The sequence below is a fragment of the Myripristis murdjan genome, chromosome 9, assembly GCF_902150065.1.
Source record: "Myripristis murdjan chromosome 9, fMyrMur1.1, whole genome shotgun sequence".
Lineage (NCBI taxonomy): Eukaryota > Metazoa > Chordata > Actinopteri > Holocentriformes > Holocentridae > Myripristis > Myripristis murdjan.
This window is the reverse complement of record NC_043988.1, coordinates 1,422,501-1,444,350: the sequence shown is the minus strand read 5'-3', so window position 1 is coordinate 1,444,350 and position 21,850 is coordinate 1,422,501. Positions and strand designations below refer to the sequence as shown.

At 40.8% G+C, this 21,850-nt stretch overlaps 2 protein-coding genes across 2 annotated transcripts; both read right to left on the bottom strand.

Annotated features, from left to right (window-relative positions):
- Positions 1-220: 220 nt before the first annotated feature.
- On the bottom strand, positions 221-4,614 carry LOC115365924 (LIM domain transcription factor LMO4-B). Its single transcript, XM_030061147.1, has 5 exons — positions 4,282-4,614; positions 3,394-3,627; positions 3,176-3,272; positions 2,216-2,374; positions 221-1,153 (listed from the first exon to the last, which is right to left on the bottom strand). The coding sequence occupies exons 2-5, from the start codon at positions 3,606-3,608 to the stop codon at positions 1,145-1,147; spliced, it is 480 nt and encodes a 159-aa protein (XP_029917007.1). The 5' UTR covers positions 3,609-3,627; positions 4,282-4,614; the 3' UTR covers positions 221-1,144.
- Positions 4,615-14,534: 9,920 nt separating this feature from the next.
- ccn1l2 (cellular communication network factor 1, like 2) lies at positions 14,535-20,865 on the bottom strand. Its single transcript, XM_030060278.1, has 5 exons — positions 20,569-20,865; positions 19,649-19,862; positions 17,596-17,955; positions 16,359-16,561; positions 14,535-15,823 (listed from the first exon to the last, which is right to left on the bottom strand). The coding sequence occupies exons 1-5, from the start codon at positions 20,635-20,637 to the stop codon at positions 15,521-15,523; spliced, it is 1,149 nt and encodes a 382-aa protein (XP_029916138.1). The 5' UTR covers positions 20,638-20,865; the 3' UTR covers positions 14,535-15,520.
- Positions 20,866-21,850: the final 985 nt, after the last annotated feature.

The window sequence follows — 21,850 nt, the reverse complement described above, 5'->3', positions numbered from 1 at the left end:
CTAATTCCATTCCTCGGGGTAATCAGGCATGTATTCACCATACAGGGCTAAAGAGAGAGAGAGAGAGAGAGAGAGACAGAGACAGAGAGAGAGACCTCCATGTTCACTGCACTAGGTACCATGCAACAGCCAACAGCACAGTGCCACTCTAATGCCGCTAAGGGGCTTCATAATGACCTCAGTTCGCTTCGTGACATGTTACAGGAAAATCTTTTTAATAGCATTTTTTTTTTTTTTTTTAACTTTTTTTTACTCCACAATTTTTTTTTTCACACATTGAACAGGTATCTGATAAAGAAATAAAACTCTACAGAGTTCTACAACAAGACCTTTGCTGGAATTTTTCAATTGTCCTTTCTACAGGGTGTTTGTAAAGTCTGCAGTCGTGGGAAGTATGTGTACATGGATGACTTCTTTCATAGTTTTGATCTCTTAATCGACAGCACGATTGTTGCACAATTTCCCTAAACATCAGGAATCAGGCTGGCTGACCGGTTGAAAAATTTCAGTAAACAAAATTTCATGCCTGTGAATGGACTTATGGGTACAAATCCCACTTTTGCAGCCAGTTTGCTCCACATTTAGCAGTTTCTGACTGCAGACTTTTTTGACACCCTAGATTTTAGCCTGGCACCCATCGATAACATACTCAGGGTCAGCCCTCAGTGTATAAGATCCCAGATTAACATGTACAACAAAGAGATCAAGAGTTCATCAAAGACACTGACGCTCAAAGGAGGGGCAGAGGCAGAAATGCCACTTGGCACAAGCAAACCAGCAGTGACCAAATCATTTCACAGCAGTCCATCAAGCGTCTTCGGCTCCTTATTTCCTTAGTCCTAAAGGACCCTTGTCGGAGTAGTTAGTCCACACGTAAGTCTTTGCATGACTCACAGACCACCTTAACATCAAATACAACATAAATGTGACTTTGTATGCTGTGTGCTGTCTTTGATATGGTGACGGAGAAAGCATATCTCTGCGAGAAATGGCGTCCTCCCCCTGGGGGAAGAGAGGCTGGAAGATGAGGAGAATCCACAACAACGGCATCAGTAGCGGGTAAAAAAAAAAAAAAAGAGTGCACCGAGGAGTAGGTGAAGCTTGGGAGGAGAACGGCGAGGGCGACGGTCAGCATCCCTGCCGCTCAGCATACCTGCGGGAAAGAGAGAAGAGGTGAGAGCAATGCCACGGGACGTCCAGCACACATGGACACATTCTAGTCACATCTAGGGCCTATCTGCTCATCCTGCATATGCAGGAAATTCATATTGGCTTTAAGGCTGGGATGGTAAAAACAACTAAATAACTAAAATCATATTGCAATTATTGTTACAGATGTTGTGATATGATTCTCAATTTTAGTATGACTGATCATTTTTGCATTAAAATTTTAATTTTCACTGAAAAAGCTATTAAAATGAAGATGGTGTGATTTTTTGCTGGCATCTGTTCTTTCACTTAAATACAATTTGTAGGCTAGGGCATCTCTGTAGCATCATCACCATGTGTTGTCACACATCACACATTTTACCTTCAGCAAAAAAAACGACTGCACTTTAGATAATACTTTGACTGTTCAGCCATAATTTGCTTCCATTATATTCCCATATTCTTATCATTTCAAGGTCAATGTGAAATTGAATATATATAATTGATTTATATTATACGCAATACATTAAAGTCCAAGTTGCAATAATACAGCAGCATGAGTTGTATTTGCTAATGCTACAGAAATAGATCTCTGTCTTTTACCAGGAAGCAATTCAATTTGTCTTGATTTGAGAAAATTTTAGTTTCACCCACAGTTTTTCCTGTTTTTCATACACTTTTAAATCATACATGTTGCTCGTTCATTTTTGCTTGACTCGGTAAGTTCAACCAATGTTATTTTGTGTTACACCCCAATAATAAGTTAGTTCATTTCTTCAATTTTGGTTTTTATTCACAAATTTAGAGTTGGCACATTCCAGTGTGGAAGCTGTCAGGTGTATTGTTTATTACCTCCTGTTTTGTTATTTTCTCACATACCCTCTTTATGACTGAATCTTTGTTTACTGCAATTACTACAATACATCCCATTTCCCCCAGAGATTTTCTTTTTTTTTTTTTTAATTTCAGTGAATGCCAGTGTACAACATGATGCCACACTACTGCTGTCATGAGAAGAGTCCATATCTTATACCAAATATAGATGGTAGTGCAGCCCTCCTCTTACCTTCTGGTCTGTCAGCACAGAGCTGCTCTGAAGTGGAGGCAGGTGGCTGTTGAGCAAGGCAGCGCCAGGTCTGTCGTGCTCGCAGAAGATTGTACCGTTGATATAGTGGAAGCGGTCACCGGGCATCAATCTGTTTCTACAGGTGGCACAGCTGAAACACTGAAAACAAAGGTTAGACATTTGTGTGAGAAGAGTCTGCAGGTGTGGGAGAGAGGTGAATTATCAGTCAGTGAAAACAGGAGGGCACATGAAAAGGTCAATATGAATCAAAATATGAAACATGAAAGTCTGATTTGTTGTCAAAGTGTCTTTAAGGGCACCAAAGGTTGTTTCAAACAATTTGCAAGCTGCCAAAAATTCTTATCTTATCAAGTTGTTTAGCTTCATCCTTAGTCAATCCAAAAAAATCTAACAGTGTGATGAGATAATTCCACTTGTTTCAGGAATTTTTCTGGGAACAAGAATAAATTTGCTGAAACGAGGCAGAATAAGGCAGATCAGCCCACTAAAATCAAGAAAATGACACTTTATTCAAGAAAATTCTGGAAACAAATTGATTAGGATTGGAAACAAGTGGGATTACCTCCTCGCTCTCAGATTTTTTTTACCTTAAAGAAAATCAAGAGTTGAAGACTTGAAGAAATGACTAAGGTGAAGATTTTTTGCAGCTTGAAAAACTGATGTAGCACATTTTGCCTTTAAATACAGGGCCTTCCTCAAAGTGTTTTAACATCGTATAGGAGACTAAATGACTTGTTAACATGGAGGTTTTTGGCAGTGCGGAGCCAGTAAACATGCAGTAGATGTTTGTACAGCAGAAATAATTGGAGGCCGCAATTCCTCCTTCTCCTAATATCGAGGAGGACACGTCTCCCCACCCAATCCCCGCCTGTGCCCAGATGTTCCTGTCCAACGAGCAGCAGGAGCCGAAGCGTACTGATGTGAGAGCTGAGGATTTACCTTGAGGTGGTAAACGTTCCCCTGTGCCCTCATCACCATTTCATTGGCTGGGATCGACTGGCCGCAGGCACTGCACGCCCCACTGTGCCCGAACAGTCTGCAAGCCCAAAAAAAAAAAAAAACACAACACACAAGTTGCTCAGTCTCCAGGCCTCCCTGAACTAAAAGCTGCAGCTTTATCTCCTCCACCTCCTCCTCTTCCTCACAGAGGATCTCACCTGATGTAGTCGCTCCGACACAGAATCATGCCCCCTTTGCTGTAGCAGGTGGTGCCAATGTCCCCCAGCTGGGCTTGGCAGCAAGAGCACTTGAGGCAGCGTGTATGCCAGTAGCGCTCCATGGAGAAGAGCAGGAAGCGGTCGGCGATCTTCCCCCCACATCCTGCACACGACCTGGGGGCCGGCGGTATGCCCGACGCCTGGCTGTTCACCATGCTGGGCCCTCAGCAGCGCCTGGAGACACCAGCAGGACATTTATTAATAGAGAGCTGTAACAGTCTGGTCGTGGTGGAGGGTAAACCTCGTTGGTTGGTGATTGTTTACCTCACCAACTGCAGATCCTAGTTCATTTTGTCTTTACCATTACATTAAACTAGGGTCCTTTCCAGCCTACTACCACTAGACCCAACACAGAGCCACATACCGGAATGACTGTAATTGACTGGTAGCAGATCAATTCAAGACTTGTAACAAGCTGATGTAAACATTTCAAGGTAGGATTGATCAATACAAAAAAAAAATAAGTTTTGTAAATTTCACTAATATTTAACATATCCAACTACATATCACAATTATGACGCTGTGGTTAACAGGAAAAAAATAAAAAATAAATCACAGTTCAACAACAGTATATGCACATTGCATTTTGATGAGGCAAAAACCAGAGGGCACCAAACGGGACTCTTGGAAAAGTAGGCTACCATTTTTAAGCCAAAATATCATAACAAAGGGGATACAGAAGCAATATCCCTGCATATTCCGATTATCTCGCCTTATGTGGCATTCTGTTTACACGCAGAATAGCTTCTCGATGCGTAAAAAGGCGCTTTACGCAGTAATTTACGCACGGAGGGAAAAGGAAGAGAAAAAAAAGAAGAGACGTCTTACCGAGCCGAGGCAAAGGGTTTCTCTTTCCTACGGAGAAGTTTGAGAAGACGGATACAAATGCAGGAGAGCCGCGGGCCGCTTGCAGTTATATAAGCGCAGTTAGACTTGACATGTTCTGCTCTCCACAGCCCAGCAAAGCATGGCCAAGCAGCACAACACTCAGAGGGGACGTGACGGCGGCGGCAGTAGTTGGGGAAACTCTCCCCGACATTTAAGAGGCGGTGAAAGCGAAATGAGCGCGGCCGAGAGGAGGACACCTGAGGCGGGCTCGGCTCCCTCCCTCTCACTCACATCTGCCTGTCTGTCAGCATGCCTCCCTCCGTCTCCGACGCTTTTGACAGCGACACTATTCATCAAATTGCGCAAGAAGCTATTTAAATTACTTAGACGTGACGTTGCCGACATGAAGCGCGCGGCAACCAATAGGAGCGCAGTAGGCGTGGCTGCAGTCAATATGATTTATGGGTTTATAGTGGCTTATTAATATGCACACTCACATCCGTTAGAATTCCCATAGGATTTAAACAGCATGTATGTACTGTATTGACAGGTTTGGAAATCAGATATAAAACAAACATAATTTATTTTTAAGGATTTTTATGATTTGTAATGATGTAGGCACAAATCATGTTGCATTCTGTAATTATTTGTGTGGACACTGGGAGGAATTTTGTGTCAAAATGATACAAAAAGCCCTTTTTTTCTTTTACCTGCATGTCATTGTAATAAATATGCAAAACAATTATTCTTTAAATAACTGCAATTAATAAAGAAGTTATCTAACTCTGTTTTAAAACTCGATAGATGGATTTATTTTATTCTATTTTATTCTATTTTATTTATTTATTTGGTTGTTTGTTTGCAGCAGTAGATGTAAAAAACATGCACTCTGATGTGTGTGTGTATACACAGACACACACACATTTGAATTCATTTATTGGATTTTCAGAAGAAAACATATATCATCAAAACCCAATAGTAGCAAGAGTCAATATGCAACAATTCAAGATCATGACCACAGAGTGAACTACAGGCTGTAGACAGGGCAGATTGAGACCATGAAGACTATGGATAAAGGTGACAGCGTCTTTTCCATATGAAATAACTGCCAGTGCAGACACAGAACAGTATTTAGCCAACTGTTTTGCAACTTTTTTTTGCCAGTCCAGCAAGTTGGAGTCCTCGTACACACATCTTGTGAACATGCCCCAGGCTACCAAAGATCAAAATTATAATTTTACAATTATACCCACATGCAGAGATGGCATTTGCAAGTGTTTGATATTTCGACCATTTGTAACTAAAGCATGTGTCCATGTACATATCAAAGGAGCAACCAATCTCTATAATTGAGACAGACTTGGTGGATTCATTGGTCAAGACAATATCTGGAGTATTTGGACAGCTTCCAGCAATATTGTTAAATGTGTTATCAGGTTGAGATGACGCAAACCAGTCACTTTTAACAATATTGTTGATGTGGAGTTGTGTGTGTTGTCCAGTGGCACGTCGCAGTTCTTTGGCAATCAAGTCCACGATACACACACACACACACACACACACATATATATATATATATATGTGTGTGTGTGTATATAGGCTACATATATATATCTGTGTAACATATGGAGGAAATGTATTACACAGAGATAGAGGTAGAGGTATTTGATATATAAGATATTTATTCTCATATTAAGCTTGAAATCAGTATAAAACAAAAGATACGCAAAAAAAAAAAAAAAAAAAAAAAAAAAAACATTCTACTATTCTGAGATCCTTTTACTTGTTTCCCAAGCAGTTTCACCTGTTATGGGCATTTGCCAATAATAAAACAGGCAAGTGCCAATATCTTGAAATAAAGCAGCACGAGGCAGAAAAACTGCACTAGTACCGAGAACAAGATTTAAGAACATTTCTGAACTTTTTTTTTTTTTTTTTTTTTAGTTTTTTTAATAGAATTTTAAATCTCAGCTCTAGATTATCAACTATAAGCATCAGGTCCTTGACAAACATTTAAATAATATTTGAGCTGCTAGTAACTGGTACCTCCCCACCACCCAATCTTTAGCACCCATGGGTGCCCAGTGTCCTGTGACAGGATTCCTGGGGTGTCCTCTGCCACCTGGGTGGAACTCCCCACCCACACTGCTGAATGTGTCATCAGTTTGCATCCATCTCATTATTGATTGTTGTCTCAGCATTTACAATAGAAAACACAATTTTTAAATGAATGAGATCAATGGAACTCAGAGCGCTGAAGTGACTTCAGGATCATTTTTTTAACCGTTTTGTGACTCACTTTTTCCTATTAGATTAATCACAGAGGCACATTGATCACCCATGTCACTGGATAGAAAACCATACTTTGCTTTTCTATGATCCTCAAAGACCATTTTTCTGCAAATAAATCTGTTTTAGTGCTCCAATGGCATCTTACTGAATGATTGACTGATAATAGCTGCAATGTCATATAATTTCCAATAACTAACGTAATGTGATATGGAAACAATTACCTTTTTTACTGGCCCTCCTTCACAGGGCAGTCAGAGCTCGGGGTCAGCTAAAGAACAGCACATCTGGAGCTAATAGGGGCTCAGTGTCTTGCTCAAGGACACTTCAGCAGGGTGGATCAGCTCACAGCCTGTAGCCTGCAGCTCAGCTGTACTGCTGACCTGTTGCCAATAGAGGGCAGCATCCTATTATGTTACAGTGACAGGGCTTTGGCTAAACTTAGAGTCTGTACATCCTGATTCATTATGTTTGGATACAGGCAGAAGACAAATACAGATATTTATATTAGAGCCTATAGTGGTATACTGGTAGCAGTAGTAAGGAAAGCTGTTTGAACATGTTGGACCTCACTATTTGATTAGTTAAGGCAAAATGTCTCTCTCTACTGAAACTAGTGGTCATTTTGGACCTCACTAGTTGACTAGTAAACATTCATTCATTCATCTTCTGAACCGCTTATCCTCACTAGGGTCGCGGGGGGGTGCTGGAGCCTATCCCAGCGCACATAGGGCGAAGGCAGTGAAACACCCTGGACAGGTCGCCAGTCCATCGCAGGGCAGACAGACAAACACTGACATTCACACACACAGTCATACCTAGGGGCAATTTAGCTTCTCCAATTCACCTAACCTGCATGTCTTTGGACGGTGGGAGGAAACCGGAGTGCCCGGAGGAAACCCACGCAGACACGGGGAGAACATGCAAACTCCACACAGAAAGGACCTTGGGTGGGAACTAGTAAACATCTGCAGGGTAACTAGTTGGATAGCAAGGTCAAAAGAGGCTTTAATTAGTTAACTAGTGAGCATGTTTGCCTTCACTTGTTAACAAATAAGCAATTTGGCTCTCACTGGTTAACTAGTGCAGAAAATTGTAGGTTACCACTTAACTGGTGAGCTGAATCCATGTTTGACTATAAAACATGTCACAGCTTCTGTGGTTCACTAGTTCAGTAGTGAGACCTTCAGTGTTACTAGTTTGATCCAGATGGCCACTATGTGTATGTCAAAAAGACAAAATGCAAAACTAATGCAACCAAATGTCCAACTAGTGCTCACAAGGACCAAACTAGTGGAGGAAACTGACATCTGATATCAAGGACATGGAATAAATGCTAAAACAGCTTTCCATATTTAGTATAGTTGTTGTAGTAGCAGCAGTAGTACCAATTAGCTCCACCAAGAATGACTTTGTGAAAAGTTCTATAGAGAACCGTTTATGAAAAAAACTTCATGAAGAGCCAGTTCTAGTTCCTCAAAGAACTTTTTGTAATGGGTTTTTGAAGCACCACTAGGCATTCTTAAGAACCAAAACCTGAAAGGTTCTTTGTAGAAACAGAAATAGTTCTCCTATAGCACCACTATGAAGAATTATTGGTAACACTTTACAATAAGAGTACAACAATTAACGTTAGTTAATGCCATAATAAGCATTAAATAACAGGTAATGAACATTAAGTAACAGTTAACTAACCGTTAACTAATGTGTCTAAGAATCATGTACTAATGCTGTTCATGCTAAGGTATTAATTTATATGTTATTTACGGGTTATTGTAGATATTATTAACATTAATAAATGCCATAATAATCATTAACTAACAGTTAATTAACCATTACGGCATTAACTAACGTTAACTAACATTAATTGTTGTACTCTTATTGTAAATTGTTACCAAATTAGTTTTGGTCCCAGATGACACCTTGTTTGTTGTTTAAGAAATGAGAACTGACTGCCATTTCCAGTAGATTTTCTCTTCTGTCTGCTGGTTCCTCAGAGAACTGTTTTCATAGCTCTTTGAGCCACCTTTGAACCATTTACGAATTGGTTCTTTAAAGAAGCATGGTTGGAAAAGGTCTTTGTGGAACAGGAAATTGTTCTCCTATTGCATCACACTGAAAAGCTATTTTAGGTTTTGGCTGGCACCTTTATTTTTATGTGTAGTCGCAGCAGTGGTGGTACTACTACTAATAATAGTGGTAGCAGCAGTTGTAGTAGTTTGAATTTGTCTTGACGTCACAGTCTTTACTCCATGTTAAATGCAGTAAAGCTTCAGTCTAAACAGAGTCCTTTGTGGAAACATTGACTTTTGTTCAACAAAACATGTGAGCTGTGGTCACAGTTGTGCACTCTTTAAAGAGGATGACTCATCCTCCACACATTTGTTTTCAGCACAACAGGTCTACAACAACACATAGGGAGACAACATCTGTTATTATCCCGCATGGTGTTGAAAAGCTACCATTTCTGCACATCCTCTTTTCGAGTGCACAGGGGCAGGTTTCCTCTGCTCCGCTTGCTGTGGCAGTCCAGGCCACCTTGCACCGAATTTCTGAGGTCCTGTTGATTTCCGACATATTTCCTGTTCCGCTGTCAAGGCCATGCTGAAAGTCACAGCTCTCTGTGAGGCTGGACAACATCTGTAACTTTCAGTCTGGGTTTCCTGCCAATATAAACTGCTCTGCTACATCATGGCACAGGACAATCACAGTCACATAGTGCCCTCTCTGTGACGTGGTGAGATCCTTCCACTGGGTGTTCTACTTTCTCTCTCATGGCTGCACACTTCAGCTTCTTCTGAATTTTGTAGCATGGGTATTCAAAGGAGAGATCTTAAATGCTTAAAAGTCTTTATTTTATCTCATTTCCTGAGTCCTGTGCTTGTCATTTTACAGTTTAATTCAGGTCTTTCACTGATTATAGAATTTCTGGAATATCATGGCACTTTGTGGGGTGTATGCCGGACAGTGAGAGTGAGGGAAATTGATGAATTCTTTGGAGAAGTCAGGGAATATCAGACGATTTTACAAATAGGTCACTTTACAGTACTTTTGTTTCATTGCAGTACAGCTTTCAAGTCATCTGGAGTGAAAACCAGACTGTCTGCCCCTTCAGAAAACATTAAAAAACCAGGAAAGAATCCAATGATTAAGTAATGGCAGTGCACCTATTTAGTTATGGAAAGTCATGGAAAAGTCGTGATATTTTACATCAAGGCCACAGTGGGAACCTTGTCACTAAATCCATATGATATCACTGGATGTCAGTAGGCTTTAGAGGAGGGTCACTGTTTCAAACACAGATTGACATAGCCTTCAACAGCTACTGCTGAGGTGCATTTGGTGGAGCAGCCAACTGTAGAAGATGATAAGACATATTTTTAACCAAAGGCGCTTCCCTTCTCCCTTTAGAGTGGTAATCTGTGAGATCCTATTTTCTTACTTTTTTATTTATTTTTATTTCCTTTTTTGTTGTTGTTATATTTATTTATATGCTCATTTCTGTGATCCTCCTTCAATCAAACAACATATCCAGTCCTTTTCCCTGGCTGTTCTCTTGATGAAGTTAAAGTTTCTATAGGTGGTGCTCTAATTCTTTTTATATATTTTTAATATGTGTTCATCCATGGTGGCTACCGATGCTCATGGCACCTTCCTAGTTTTTTTTCTGTTTTATCTATCAACAATACGGAAGCAAACAGAGCCATATCTATATGAATGTGATAAACGGATAACTCTCGAGCCAGTTTTACAGTCACACTGTCTTGTCTTTCTTAAAACAAAGTAAAAAAAAAAAAAAATCTACCACTGGGATGAGATAATCCAATTTGGTTCCAATGCAGTTTCACTCATTTCAGGATTTTTTTTGAAGAACAAGGATAAAGATTTTGAAACATCGCAGATTAAGGTAGATCAGCCTGCTAGGATCTGCTAGGAAAATGCAGAAAATGACCAACTCTGGAAATATGTCAATTAGCTTTGAAAACAAGTGGGATCTCATCCTGCTGACATATTTTCTTTTGCCTTGCTTGCAGAAAGACAAGACAACAAAGACAATGAGACTAAACTACTTGATTTTTTGCAATGCATGGACTGAGCTTTTTAGATTGACCTGGCAGAGAAGCAGGTTCTAGAATGCAAAGGCATATCCTTTTCTGTGAAATGAGAAGGGCCTTGAAATCCTCAATATCTCCCATCCTGGGATTCTCATATAGCCGTGGATTTCACTAAAAAGTCAGGACAACTCTTAAACAAATGGCCAGTCAAACGTTGTCATGGGACACAAGCTTTAGTGTACAATAACTCTGGTTGAAGCACCATTTCACTGACGTTATGCCACCAAACAGCCCGAGTAGACAAACATCGTCATCGGGGTAAATTCGAACAGTGTGAGTCACATGGTAACCAGTGACGCCTTCAGAGACGATGATGGCAAATGGTAAGGAGGTCTCCATGGTGAGGCCGGTACGCCTTGTGTGCTTTTGGTTCCTGTCTGTCAGTCGGCCAGGGAAAGAATTCAGCCTTGTTGAAAGTGGGATGCAGAAAGTGATAGTAATATTTGTCCTAATACTAATATATACCCCCAATGGCGAAGCATATGCTAGATTAATGTTCACATCAGCTCATTTTAATACTTTAGCCAGCATGACACCCATAATGAAGACGACTGTCAAAGCACTGGCTGTCTAGCTTACTGCTCTGTGAAAAAGGAAGGACACATCTACTAAACTGATTGGGGAATGCACTTTATTTATACATTTTTTCTTTACTGCTGAGACTCCTAATACAGTTTCATTTATCTCCAAGTATATATTTGCCATTTTCTTTATTGTATTGTATGTATTTCCAGCATAATTCCTTGCTACCAAAGCACCTGTGGATATTTGGGGATATTTTCACTCTTAGAAATTCTTTTTGGAGTCCCAGGTGGGCAGGGTTAACTAAATCATAATTCTAAGTCAAAGTTACATTTTTACTGACTGTCTTTGTCTCAGTGTATTGGCTGCTCTTAGCAGACTCAGGTCTGATCACCCCACACCCCAAATCAAGCCCAAGAGTTCAACATCTCCTCTCAAATTGTAAGCGGACCATGGAGAGTGGGTTGAGATGAAACCCACACCAGTAGGTCTCCCTGGGGCGTCCAGGAGGTCAGACTGTTCCTCCCGCTCTGCAGGAGGAGGCGGGAGGGCAAGGAGGTGGAGGCCAGGGTGAGGAATTTAGAAGTCTGCTGTGATGTTTATACAGAGCCGGCCGGAGCGTTGTGTAATGTCACAAGGCAACATGAGCCTGGAGCCCTGGCTGGAACTGGAAAATGTATATCTAGGAAGCTCAATGGGTTTGAGCAAGGCATTAATGCTGCCAGGGGTAGGTGTTGTTAGGGTTAGACATGATTGGACAGGGGATGACAGGTTACAAACAATTTTAAGATGTAAAATTCTCTCTTGAAATAAGACACTTTAAAACCTTATGATAGAGACATTCAGTATACAGTCATGATATCCATGTGTGTAATGGAGTATAGCAAAACTAAAAAAGAGGTACATGGTCCATAGCTGGATTTGGAACACTGTAGGTTGTTCACCAGCAGGATATTTGCAACAAAAGAGTCTCATATATCCGGCCACACTCCAACAAAAAGTCAGACAAATTGGCCTGTGGCCAACAAAGTAATGTGACTTTTATAACTTCAAGTACAGCTTTTAACCCTCCTATTATCTCTGGGGTCAGTTTGACCCCATTCAGTGTTTAACACCTCTAAATACAGGATTAACATCTTTTTTTTTTTTTTTGCTTCATATTTCATGACTTTTCCTAATTTAATTGGGACAAGTAAATAAACATTAAATTAACATGATCATATGTTTTCAAAGTCCTTGACATATTTTATACATTTTTGGCGGTCAGGTTGACTCCAGGCTGTTTTAGCTGTATAAAACATATAAGAAATATAGCAGCAAGCGGTGATTCCGGGGTTCAAGCCAGCAAAGTCCATAAGAAGTTGAAAGCTTCAACTTCTTATTTAAAAATAATTTAAGGATATTTTTCAGGTACTTATGTGGACATGTCTTGCCAGTTTTCTAGTGACTGGAAAAACTACTTCTGATTTACTGTATAGTCTGATTTGTGTTATACCATGCCACTTTTTTTTTGCATTTATAGTGTTCATTGGTGGTCAATTTCAGTGAAACTCTCGAAGTCTGTTTCCGTTACTATGGTGTTCTGGGTAGTTGCTAGGAGGTTGCTATGGTCTTTTGAGTGGTTGCCATGGTGTTTATATGCGGTTGCTACAGTGTCCTTAATGAATGCTAGGCCGTTGCTAGGCCGTTGCTATGGTGTTCCTAATGGTTGCTAAGGACTTGCTAGGATGGTGGGGGTGATGGCTGGGATTTGTGGCCACTGAGACAGAAAAGGAGAGATATAGAGCAGTGATACAAGGAGGAGTTCAGGGACAGTCAGAAATTTGAAAGTCAAATGTGAAACGCTTCAAAAATTACACTAAATGTCAATATTCAAAGATATAGATTAAAATGTGTTATGTGTCCAGTGGTGTAAGACATATTTAGATCTTCTGCCTAAGCAAAAGTAATATTTCCATATTGTAGAAATATTCAGTTTCCAAATGTACTTATAGCACAAAAACAACACAGCATATAAAATGACGAGAAGCTTAAATGACACTGTTGTGTACACTAGCCAATGACAGGACGGTCTGTCATTGTCTGCCCAGTGACAGAAGTAATGTTCTAGAAAGTTCAGAGCATAAGTTGGTTAGTAACAGTGGCAATTGTGAGACATTCTGCTCAAAGTAATGGTTACCCTAACTATCAACCCCTAAACTGAATATCAATATCAATTAAATATCAGCAGTTTACACACATTTGTTTTAGTTGTTCTGGATGACACTGATAACATGATATTTATAATCTTCAAAAATCTTCCATTTGCCTTAGGGCCCTAAATTAACATAACCGCATCTGTAGTAACATACCCACAGCTGTAGAAAGATAACACACCTATAGCAACATAACCACACCTGTAGCAACATAACCACACCTGTAGTAATATAACCACACCTGTAGCAAAATAACACACCTGTAGCAACATAACACACCTGTAGTAACATAACCACACCTGTAGCAACATAACACACCTGCAGTAACACAACCACACCTGTAGTAAGATAACACACCTGTAGTAATATAACCACACATGTAGTAACATAACCACACCTGTAGTAAGATAACACACCTGTAGTAATATAACCACACCTGTAGTAACATAAGCACACCTGTAGCAACATAACACACCTGCAGTAACACAACCACACCTGTAGTAAGATAACACACCTGTAGTAATATAACCACACATGTAGTAACATAACCACACCTGTAGTAAGATAACACACCTGTAGTAATATAACCACACATGTAGTAACATAACCACACTTGTAGTAAGATAACACACCTGTAGTAATATAACCACACATGTAGTAACATAACCACACCTGTAGTAAGATAACACACTTGTGGTAACATAACCGCACCTGTAGTAACATAACCACTGCTAGCATTACTTAGCTTAGCATTTAAGTATTTGACATTAATGTTACTGTTCCTATGTTTTCATGACATATGGTCACCTGATAATCATTTGCACTGAATTCTGTGGAAAAAAAAATGCATTTACAGTAACAAGCATTTGATCAGGAAAAAGCCAATCTCAGGATGCAGTCACCTCACACCTATTTTGTGCAATATTGTCTCTATACATCTCTATAACATATTGAAAGGACAAAGTGATTGGTAAACAGGAACCAGGACTAACCAGATGTCCACTGGAAACCCCATCCAGTTCTCCAGTGGATCTCCATGATGTGAAATTTGTAACACAACAGCAAAGCTTCTAATCCTACATCTGAATCAGAAATCAGGTATAAATAAGACAGATTATGAGTTAATGAGATTTTTATTTGATGTAGTTAATTACTGAAGCTTACAGTCAAAATAATCCACTGAAAGAGCATAATATATACGTCTTAAATATATAGTATTCCTCCCCCAAGTAAAGTATCTACATTGTGAGGGACACATAAAATCACACCCCGAAAAATGAGGCGATCTTCAAAAATTTACCACTCCACAACTGAGAGTGAAGTCTATACACTATACTTTTTAATCCATATACTGTAATAGCGTAATGTACACATTCTCTTGTAAACTCTCCTGTAAGGGTTCCTCCTTCTTTGCCTAATAAACACAAAGACCAATATGCTTGCACAAAAACACACACACACACTCACACACAGATACACATACAGATACACATTCAGTTCCACAATCAATACATGTGTGGGACTGTGTCACAAAGGCTGGGGCACAGTCACTACACAGTCAGTACAATCACTGATGACTGTGTTGTCTATGTCTTCTAGCTTTTCCTCATTCATCCAGAAATGCATCTGACCAAAGATGCATGTACAAATTTCCTGCCATTGCTCATAAATGCTCACTTTCACGGACACAAGGACAAAATGTCACATCCCTTACTCTGTGGAAACAGAGAAACTGGACAAAAGGAAACAAATAAATAAAAAGTTTCAATAAAAGCATTCCGCCAACAGTTGACACTGCGTCCTGCAGTGGGTTGTCTTCAGTGCCGCCCTCACTCTAGAAAGGTAACAGTTCGTTACTGAATATAGCGACACACCTCTAGTGTGGTCAAACTGATGTCATTGTGGCAGGAAGCTTAAAGTGCAAGCGAGTGTGTTGCCTGGTTGGGGTGAGGTGGGTAGGAGGAAGGGGTTGGCAGAGCTTCACTCTGCCATAGAGTCTGGTTTGAAGAGGGAGAGGTTCCCACCCTGTTGACAGACAGGGAGGAGCCAGGTGTAGGGAGCCAAGTGCAGGGTCTTTGCCCAGTGTGCCAGGCCAGGGCTGGGCATGGTGAGTCACCCTCAGTGCCTGAAGGTGTGGATGTCATTGTGGAGGCTGACGGAGGGACTGGAGGGGCCGTGGCCACTGCTGCAGCTTGTTTTGCAGCTGCAGCGCTGGATCCACATGACGTTTCGGTAGAAGCCCTCCCCATCCGGGCAGCGGAAGAGAAGCCGCACGGTGCGGGACAGTGAGGGCATGCAGCAGCGGTTGTTGGTACAGACACCACAGGTGCGGGGGCGGTACCGCTGTGCCGTTGAGCATCCGGCGAAGGTGATTCTGACTGGTTCCTGGGGACGGATGGTTCGCTGGCACTTTTTCCCCCTCTGGATAACAGAAGCAGAGCTAGTGTTATTACATCATGAAATCAGTGCACTCCTGCTGGATTTTCAATACAGAGGCATAATGCATTCACCTAAGGAAAAAAACAAAACAAACTGTGCCTGTTGATGAATGAATTACATAATTATCTCGGAGTTCTTAGATAACTATGTCATCATAATGTCATCGTCATAATCCTACATGTAGTGTAGCATTAGCTCAGAATTCTAAGATAATTATTTCAATAATTCAGAAAAAATAAGACAGATTTTTTTCTCAAAATTTGGAGTTAATTATATTATTCTCTAATTCAGAAAAAACTGAGCAATTTTTTCTCAAATAATGTATTAGGCATCCATACCTCAAGGCCTATTGCTATGCAATATTTACATTCACTCATATTGCTTTGGCATTCATTTCTCTCACAGTCTCAGACACAGCCTACTGCACTTCATATATTTTGTATCTGTTAACATTCTAATTTTCTTCACTGTTTCCATTTCATTACATTTCACCAAGTAGGGATCATTAAAGTTTCACCTTATTGACAACAAGAGGAAGCTGCAGGCCACACTGACGGATCTGACACAGTCTGGTTTCTCTGATCAGACGACATTCCGGGTTGTTATTGGTCACGCGGCTGGAGATGCCCATCCCACATGTGGTGGAACACTCTGTCCACTCGGTGGTCTGCGGGAAACATCCAGACTCCAGCAACACCTCAGACTTGGGGACTGTCATTACTTTTGTGGGAGGGGAAAGGACAATGGCAATGTATCACAGAAATTGACATGGTAACATTGAATAGATGCTGACTGACGTTTTGAAAGCTGGTGGAAGCATTTGTTTTGGGGATTACTGTGACTGTCCACTGTGAACAGAGATTTGGTGACTGAGAGGGTGCACTGGGGAAGGGGGTTCAACAAAGGTCCCAGGCCAAACTGTAACTCAGGACATCAGGGTTACATGATATATTAAGCTGATATATGCCTTAACCAAGTGGTAAGGCATATATCACTCATTTTGGGGCAAATATAGCACTGGAATGAAAGCTGAGACGATGTGTGTAGTCGTCCACAGCCGCTACCTGCATCACGTTGTGAAACTGGACCCTACATATGTTTCTGATGTCAGCTGAAAACTGTTTCCACAGCTGCATATACAACTACAAAAGCTACCGCCAACCACGTACGACGGACGAAATCGCGTGTGTCAGGGTCATAATAGCCAAGCAGACCAAACATATAAAAATACAGAAAATACAGATTCCTCTACCTGTTCTGCTGTTATAAAAAAATAGCGGCGCAGCTTGGTGGGCGTTATCCTGGTAATTTCTCTGTGTGAGAAATACAAGGTGTGGCGTGTGAGCGTGTGAACGGGTTGAAATGCGTGTGTCTCAGGCCCAATACGTGAGACTTGAGAGCTTTGATAGACTATATATTGCAACTTTATTGTATTTTATTTGAGCTAAAGTTATTGTTGCAACAAAATTATAACTACTGTATGAAAACAACAGAACACTTGAGGCCTGTGTGTTCTGGTAAATAACATGGCTGTGTTTTGGTGGCAGGCACGCAGGCATGGCCTCTTGTGTTCTGTTGCTTAACTGATTCCCAGGTTTTTCTGTGCCGTAATAACATGATGAAATTTTGGTGCTTGCTCTGTGGGACTCGTGTTGAACTTGGCTGACTCGTAGTGGTTGGCGTCCATCAGAAGCTTGCAAGCTTGAATGACAGAATACAGTGTTGAGTGCAGGTAGGTGGGGTGTGTTCCTCACCGCTGAAGGTGACCCCCCCGGCGTCGGTTTGGTGGCGAGGCTGCAGCTGGGCCAGGACCTGGCTGATGTGGTTGGGGAGGGGCTGGCCGTCCGGCAGGGAGGTGTGTGTCGACTCTTCTGGCTCCTCACTGATGTGGTTGTCGTCATCACACACCCACTGCTCGCAGCAGCCGCCCTGTGGCCTGGCCAGCCGGGGCTGAGAGCAGAGCCAGTCGGGCAGGGGCACTTGGTGCAGGCAGAGGGGCATGCAGCCCACCACCCCGTCCATGCAGGTGCACTGGTGCTGGCAGCTGGGCTGGAAGTCCTCACCGTGCTGGTACACCCGTCCACTGAACTCACAGGGCAAGCCCTGGGCCTCCGCTGCCAACACACACACGCACACACACATACACACACACACACACACACACACACACACACACGCAGGGAAACAGAAAATACAGCTGTGGATTGAGTCACATGGACTTTGATGATGTAATGGAAGGTAAACACAACCTAACTCAGTTTAGCCACCCTTTTGAGCTGACATAAATCACTCTGTCATAAATTTATAGTATCAAGAATTATTTAAGAACACCATACAAAGTGTGTTCAAAGACCACTGAGCACCACTGACCAATTTATGAACAGCTTCATTTATGAACAGCTTCATTTATGAACAGCTTCATTTATGAACGTGTTCTCGTGTTTTCTATGCTGTAAAGCAAGATTTTATTTTTTTTTATTAAATGTTGATTTGATGTTAGGGACTAAAAGTGCATCAAAGTGGCAGAGATACTTAACAGTGGGAGCCTTCTTAATGCAACACATCAGAATTTAACTCTTTTCTGAAAATTGTATTGATGGTGGTTACTTATTAAAACTGACTGGAGGTCATAGTCAGCCCTCATTATGAAAACTGATATTGTACTAACTGCTACATAATGTAGTAACTTGTTCAGTTGTAATAAAATCTCCCAGACAAAAGCTGTGGTTTGTCCCTTTATCCCTCTGAAACCTGAGCAAGTTTACTTGATTCCTTCCTTCCTTCCTCAAAACATAACAAGAAAATTACAACAAAGTTGCAACAAAACACTGTAAAAACAAAGAAAGAAAAGAAAAAGGAAAGAAAGACACCACAAGAAAATTACCATTAACTTACCACAAAATCACTGAAAAAAAATACAAAAAATGACCAGAAAATCTGAAAAATTTGTGAAAAACTTCCAAGATTACCAGAACAACCCCTCTAAAACAAACAAATAAACAAACAAACAAACAAACAAAATGAAAAAAAAAATTTACAAGAAAATGACTATGAATTGTACTTGTAACTGAAACATTTACAAATAATGAATGTAACTCAAGTTATTACATTGTTAATGTTATGCTTACTTCAGTTAAAGCGGTTACAATCCTTACAATCTTTGATGTATAATCTAGGGATGTTACTATACAGAGCAGGAATTCATGATATATTATCCAGAGATTTCAATGTTTTCATCCCATGTAGAGTGGAATTCTCTACATTTTGGTTATGACAATATTTATCACAATGACAGTTGCTAAATATCTCTTCCTCACCTGTCTTCAAACCCTCTGAAATGGTTTCCTCTGTTGCTCTCAACAGTATTTACAAAAATTGTTGCTTTGACCTGTGAGGATGCAGTTTTGTGTCTTGGAAAGCACAGATTCTTGTTTAAATAAATAAATGAATAAAATAATGACCCTTATAAAAAAAATAATAAATACACTTGTCTTTGACATTTTCTTAATTTTGTCATGTAAATTTATTTGATTTTTTAAAAAAAATTCTTTCAATTTTTTTTTAAATCATTATTTTAGGGTTAGACTGTTTTTTTCCCCTGTATTTATTATTAATTTATGGGACGATGCTCTAATTGCCAACAACCTCACAAAAAAAGCAGCTTCATAGGCCGAAGTAGCAATTTTCCCAAATATTTAAAGAAATAAATTTTGTTCCAACAGTTAAATAAAACATTTCTAAAAAGCTCCTGGGTTCAGAGGGTTAATTAACGAACCAGTGGGTAATGAAATGAGGACCAGCCCTCACCTCGACACAGGCCTCTCTGAGGGTCTCCCCCGGCCCCCAGGTGGCAGCGTAGGCCCTTGATGTGGTCACAGGGCTCGCCGGCACTGCAGTCCTCATTGAACTGCCTGGCGCACACTTTACAACAGCCGCAGCGGTCGCTCACCCAGCTGACTCCCGGCGGGCACGGTGGGGGGGACGGGGTGCACGAGCACTCAGCTGGGCACTCGCCCTCTGCCTGGAAATAGGGTGAGCAGTGAAGTAAGGATCTGCAGCAAAAATAACATGACCAAAACAGGCTGCAGGTTCCCCAACTTAGTCCCACACATATGGGGCCCCTAAGCAAAAAAAAAAAAAAAATCATTGATATATACATTTTACCATGAATATGTCAATGTAGGTTCAAATTTTATTTCACCCTCTGAACAAAATTCACTTTAGTTCGTCTTATTTTTCATTTTTGAGGGGATTGTTTTGGCATTTTTCTTGTAATTTAATCTTGCAATTTACCTTTCATCTTATTTTCTTGTATTTTCTTTAGAAATAAAGTAAGGCAAGTTAATAATACTTTGCTCATGTTTTTGGAAGAAATCAAGTGAATTTGCTTATGGCTTTCACAAGCATTTAACACGAGAAATCCTCTAATTCTGTAGAAAAGTTCGTGTCATTTTTTGCTTTGCCAATGTTTTAGTTAGGTTTAGTGATGTCAGTAATGTTTGACTTAAGTTCCACTAATCTTTTTCTACTGTGCTCACCGCCTTTTTTTCTCCTGTTTTTGAAAGAAATAAAGTGACTTTGTTCAGGTTTCAAAGGGTTGGTTGTGGGGTCCCTATGGAAGGTGGGGCCCTGGGCAATGTGACTAAGTTATTCCATTTTCATTTGCACTTGACTGATTTGTTGTGCAGAGAAAACTTGAAGACAGGTGGGCACGCATCACAACTCACCATGGCTGCAGCTCCGGACAGCACAAACAGGGTGCAAATGATATGATGCAAACCAAGGAGGTAAAACATCCTGAGTGTAGTGAATGAACAGAGAACAGGGAAATGGGTAAAATTGTCCACCAAAAAAGGAGATGAGGGAGCAGAGAGGTAAGAAGCCGATGAGATAAGTGAGTCCACAGTCCCAAGAGGAGAGAAGTCTTGAGTGAAGTTAATCCACAGTCCAGTGTCCGTGCACCGAGAGGCACACCGGTCTCTGTTTGCTCTCCTGCAGCGTCTTGGTGTCAGAGCAGGTCAGCACAGCTCAGCTCTGCTTCATGGAGAGGGTTCCCCCGGCAGGGGCCTGTACTTATAGACCCAGGTGCCCCCGCCCCCCATGTGATATCATCAGCTCTCCTCTCAAGAGGGCTGGAAAGTGTCCAGAGGGGAGGAGGTAGGAGGTTTGTTGGTGTGAAATACTGAGGGAAACAAATACAAGAGCATGAACCACTCAGGAATGATCACAGTATCAAATGTAAAAATGTGTGTGAGGGCCGAATCCAAAACCCTGCAGTGCAAATATGTAGGCGTGAAAAGAAGGATGTGTTGGTAATTCCTGGGCATGTTCAGGTGGAGGATTCATCAACATGTTTGACACGTTTACAAGAAAGGATAATGGAGGCAGTTTGCTTATGATTAAAACTGACTGGAGGCCAAAGTCAGCCCTCATCATAAAAGTTGATATTGTACTAACTGCTTCATAATGTGCTAAATTGTAATAAATTCCCCCTGATTAAGGCATTTGTTTTGGGTGTGTATCGCCTCTACCCCTCTGAAACCACAGCAAGTTTACTTGATTTCTTTCAAACATGTTAAGACAATTGCCACAAAATTAACCCTATAAATTGTAATAAATAAAAAGTGGAATAAATGACACAAAAAGACCAAACAACAAATTAGTAAAAAAAAAAAAAAAAAAAAAAAAAAAAAAACAAGACAAATGCCAGAAAATGACCAAGAGATTAATAAAAAAAAAAAAAAAAAAAAACAAGTACAAAATGACCCGTGTTGGTTCTTCAGAGGTCTATTCAGGTGGAGGACTGGACATCATGTTTGTCAGATGTTTGCAAGAAAGGAGAGAGAAAAAAAAAAAACAAAGAACAAAGACAAGACAGGTGTAATGGAAAACCTGAGTGGGGAATCCCGCTCCAGCGTGCTAGCAGCTTTGACAGGGAAGTGGTGATCTGGAGAAAATCCCTGTGAACAACTCCTCGAGCGTTCCACAAGCTCCTGCCAACCCACCAGG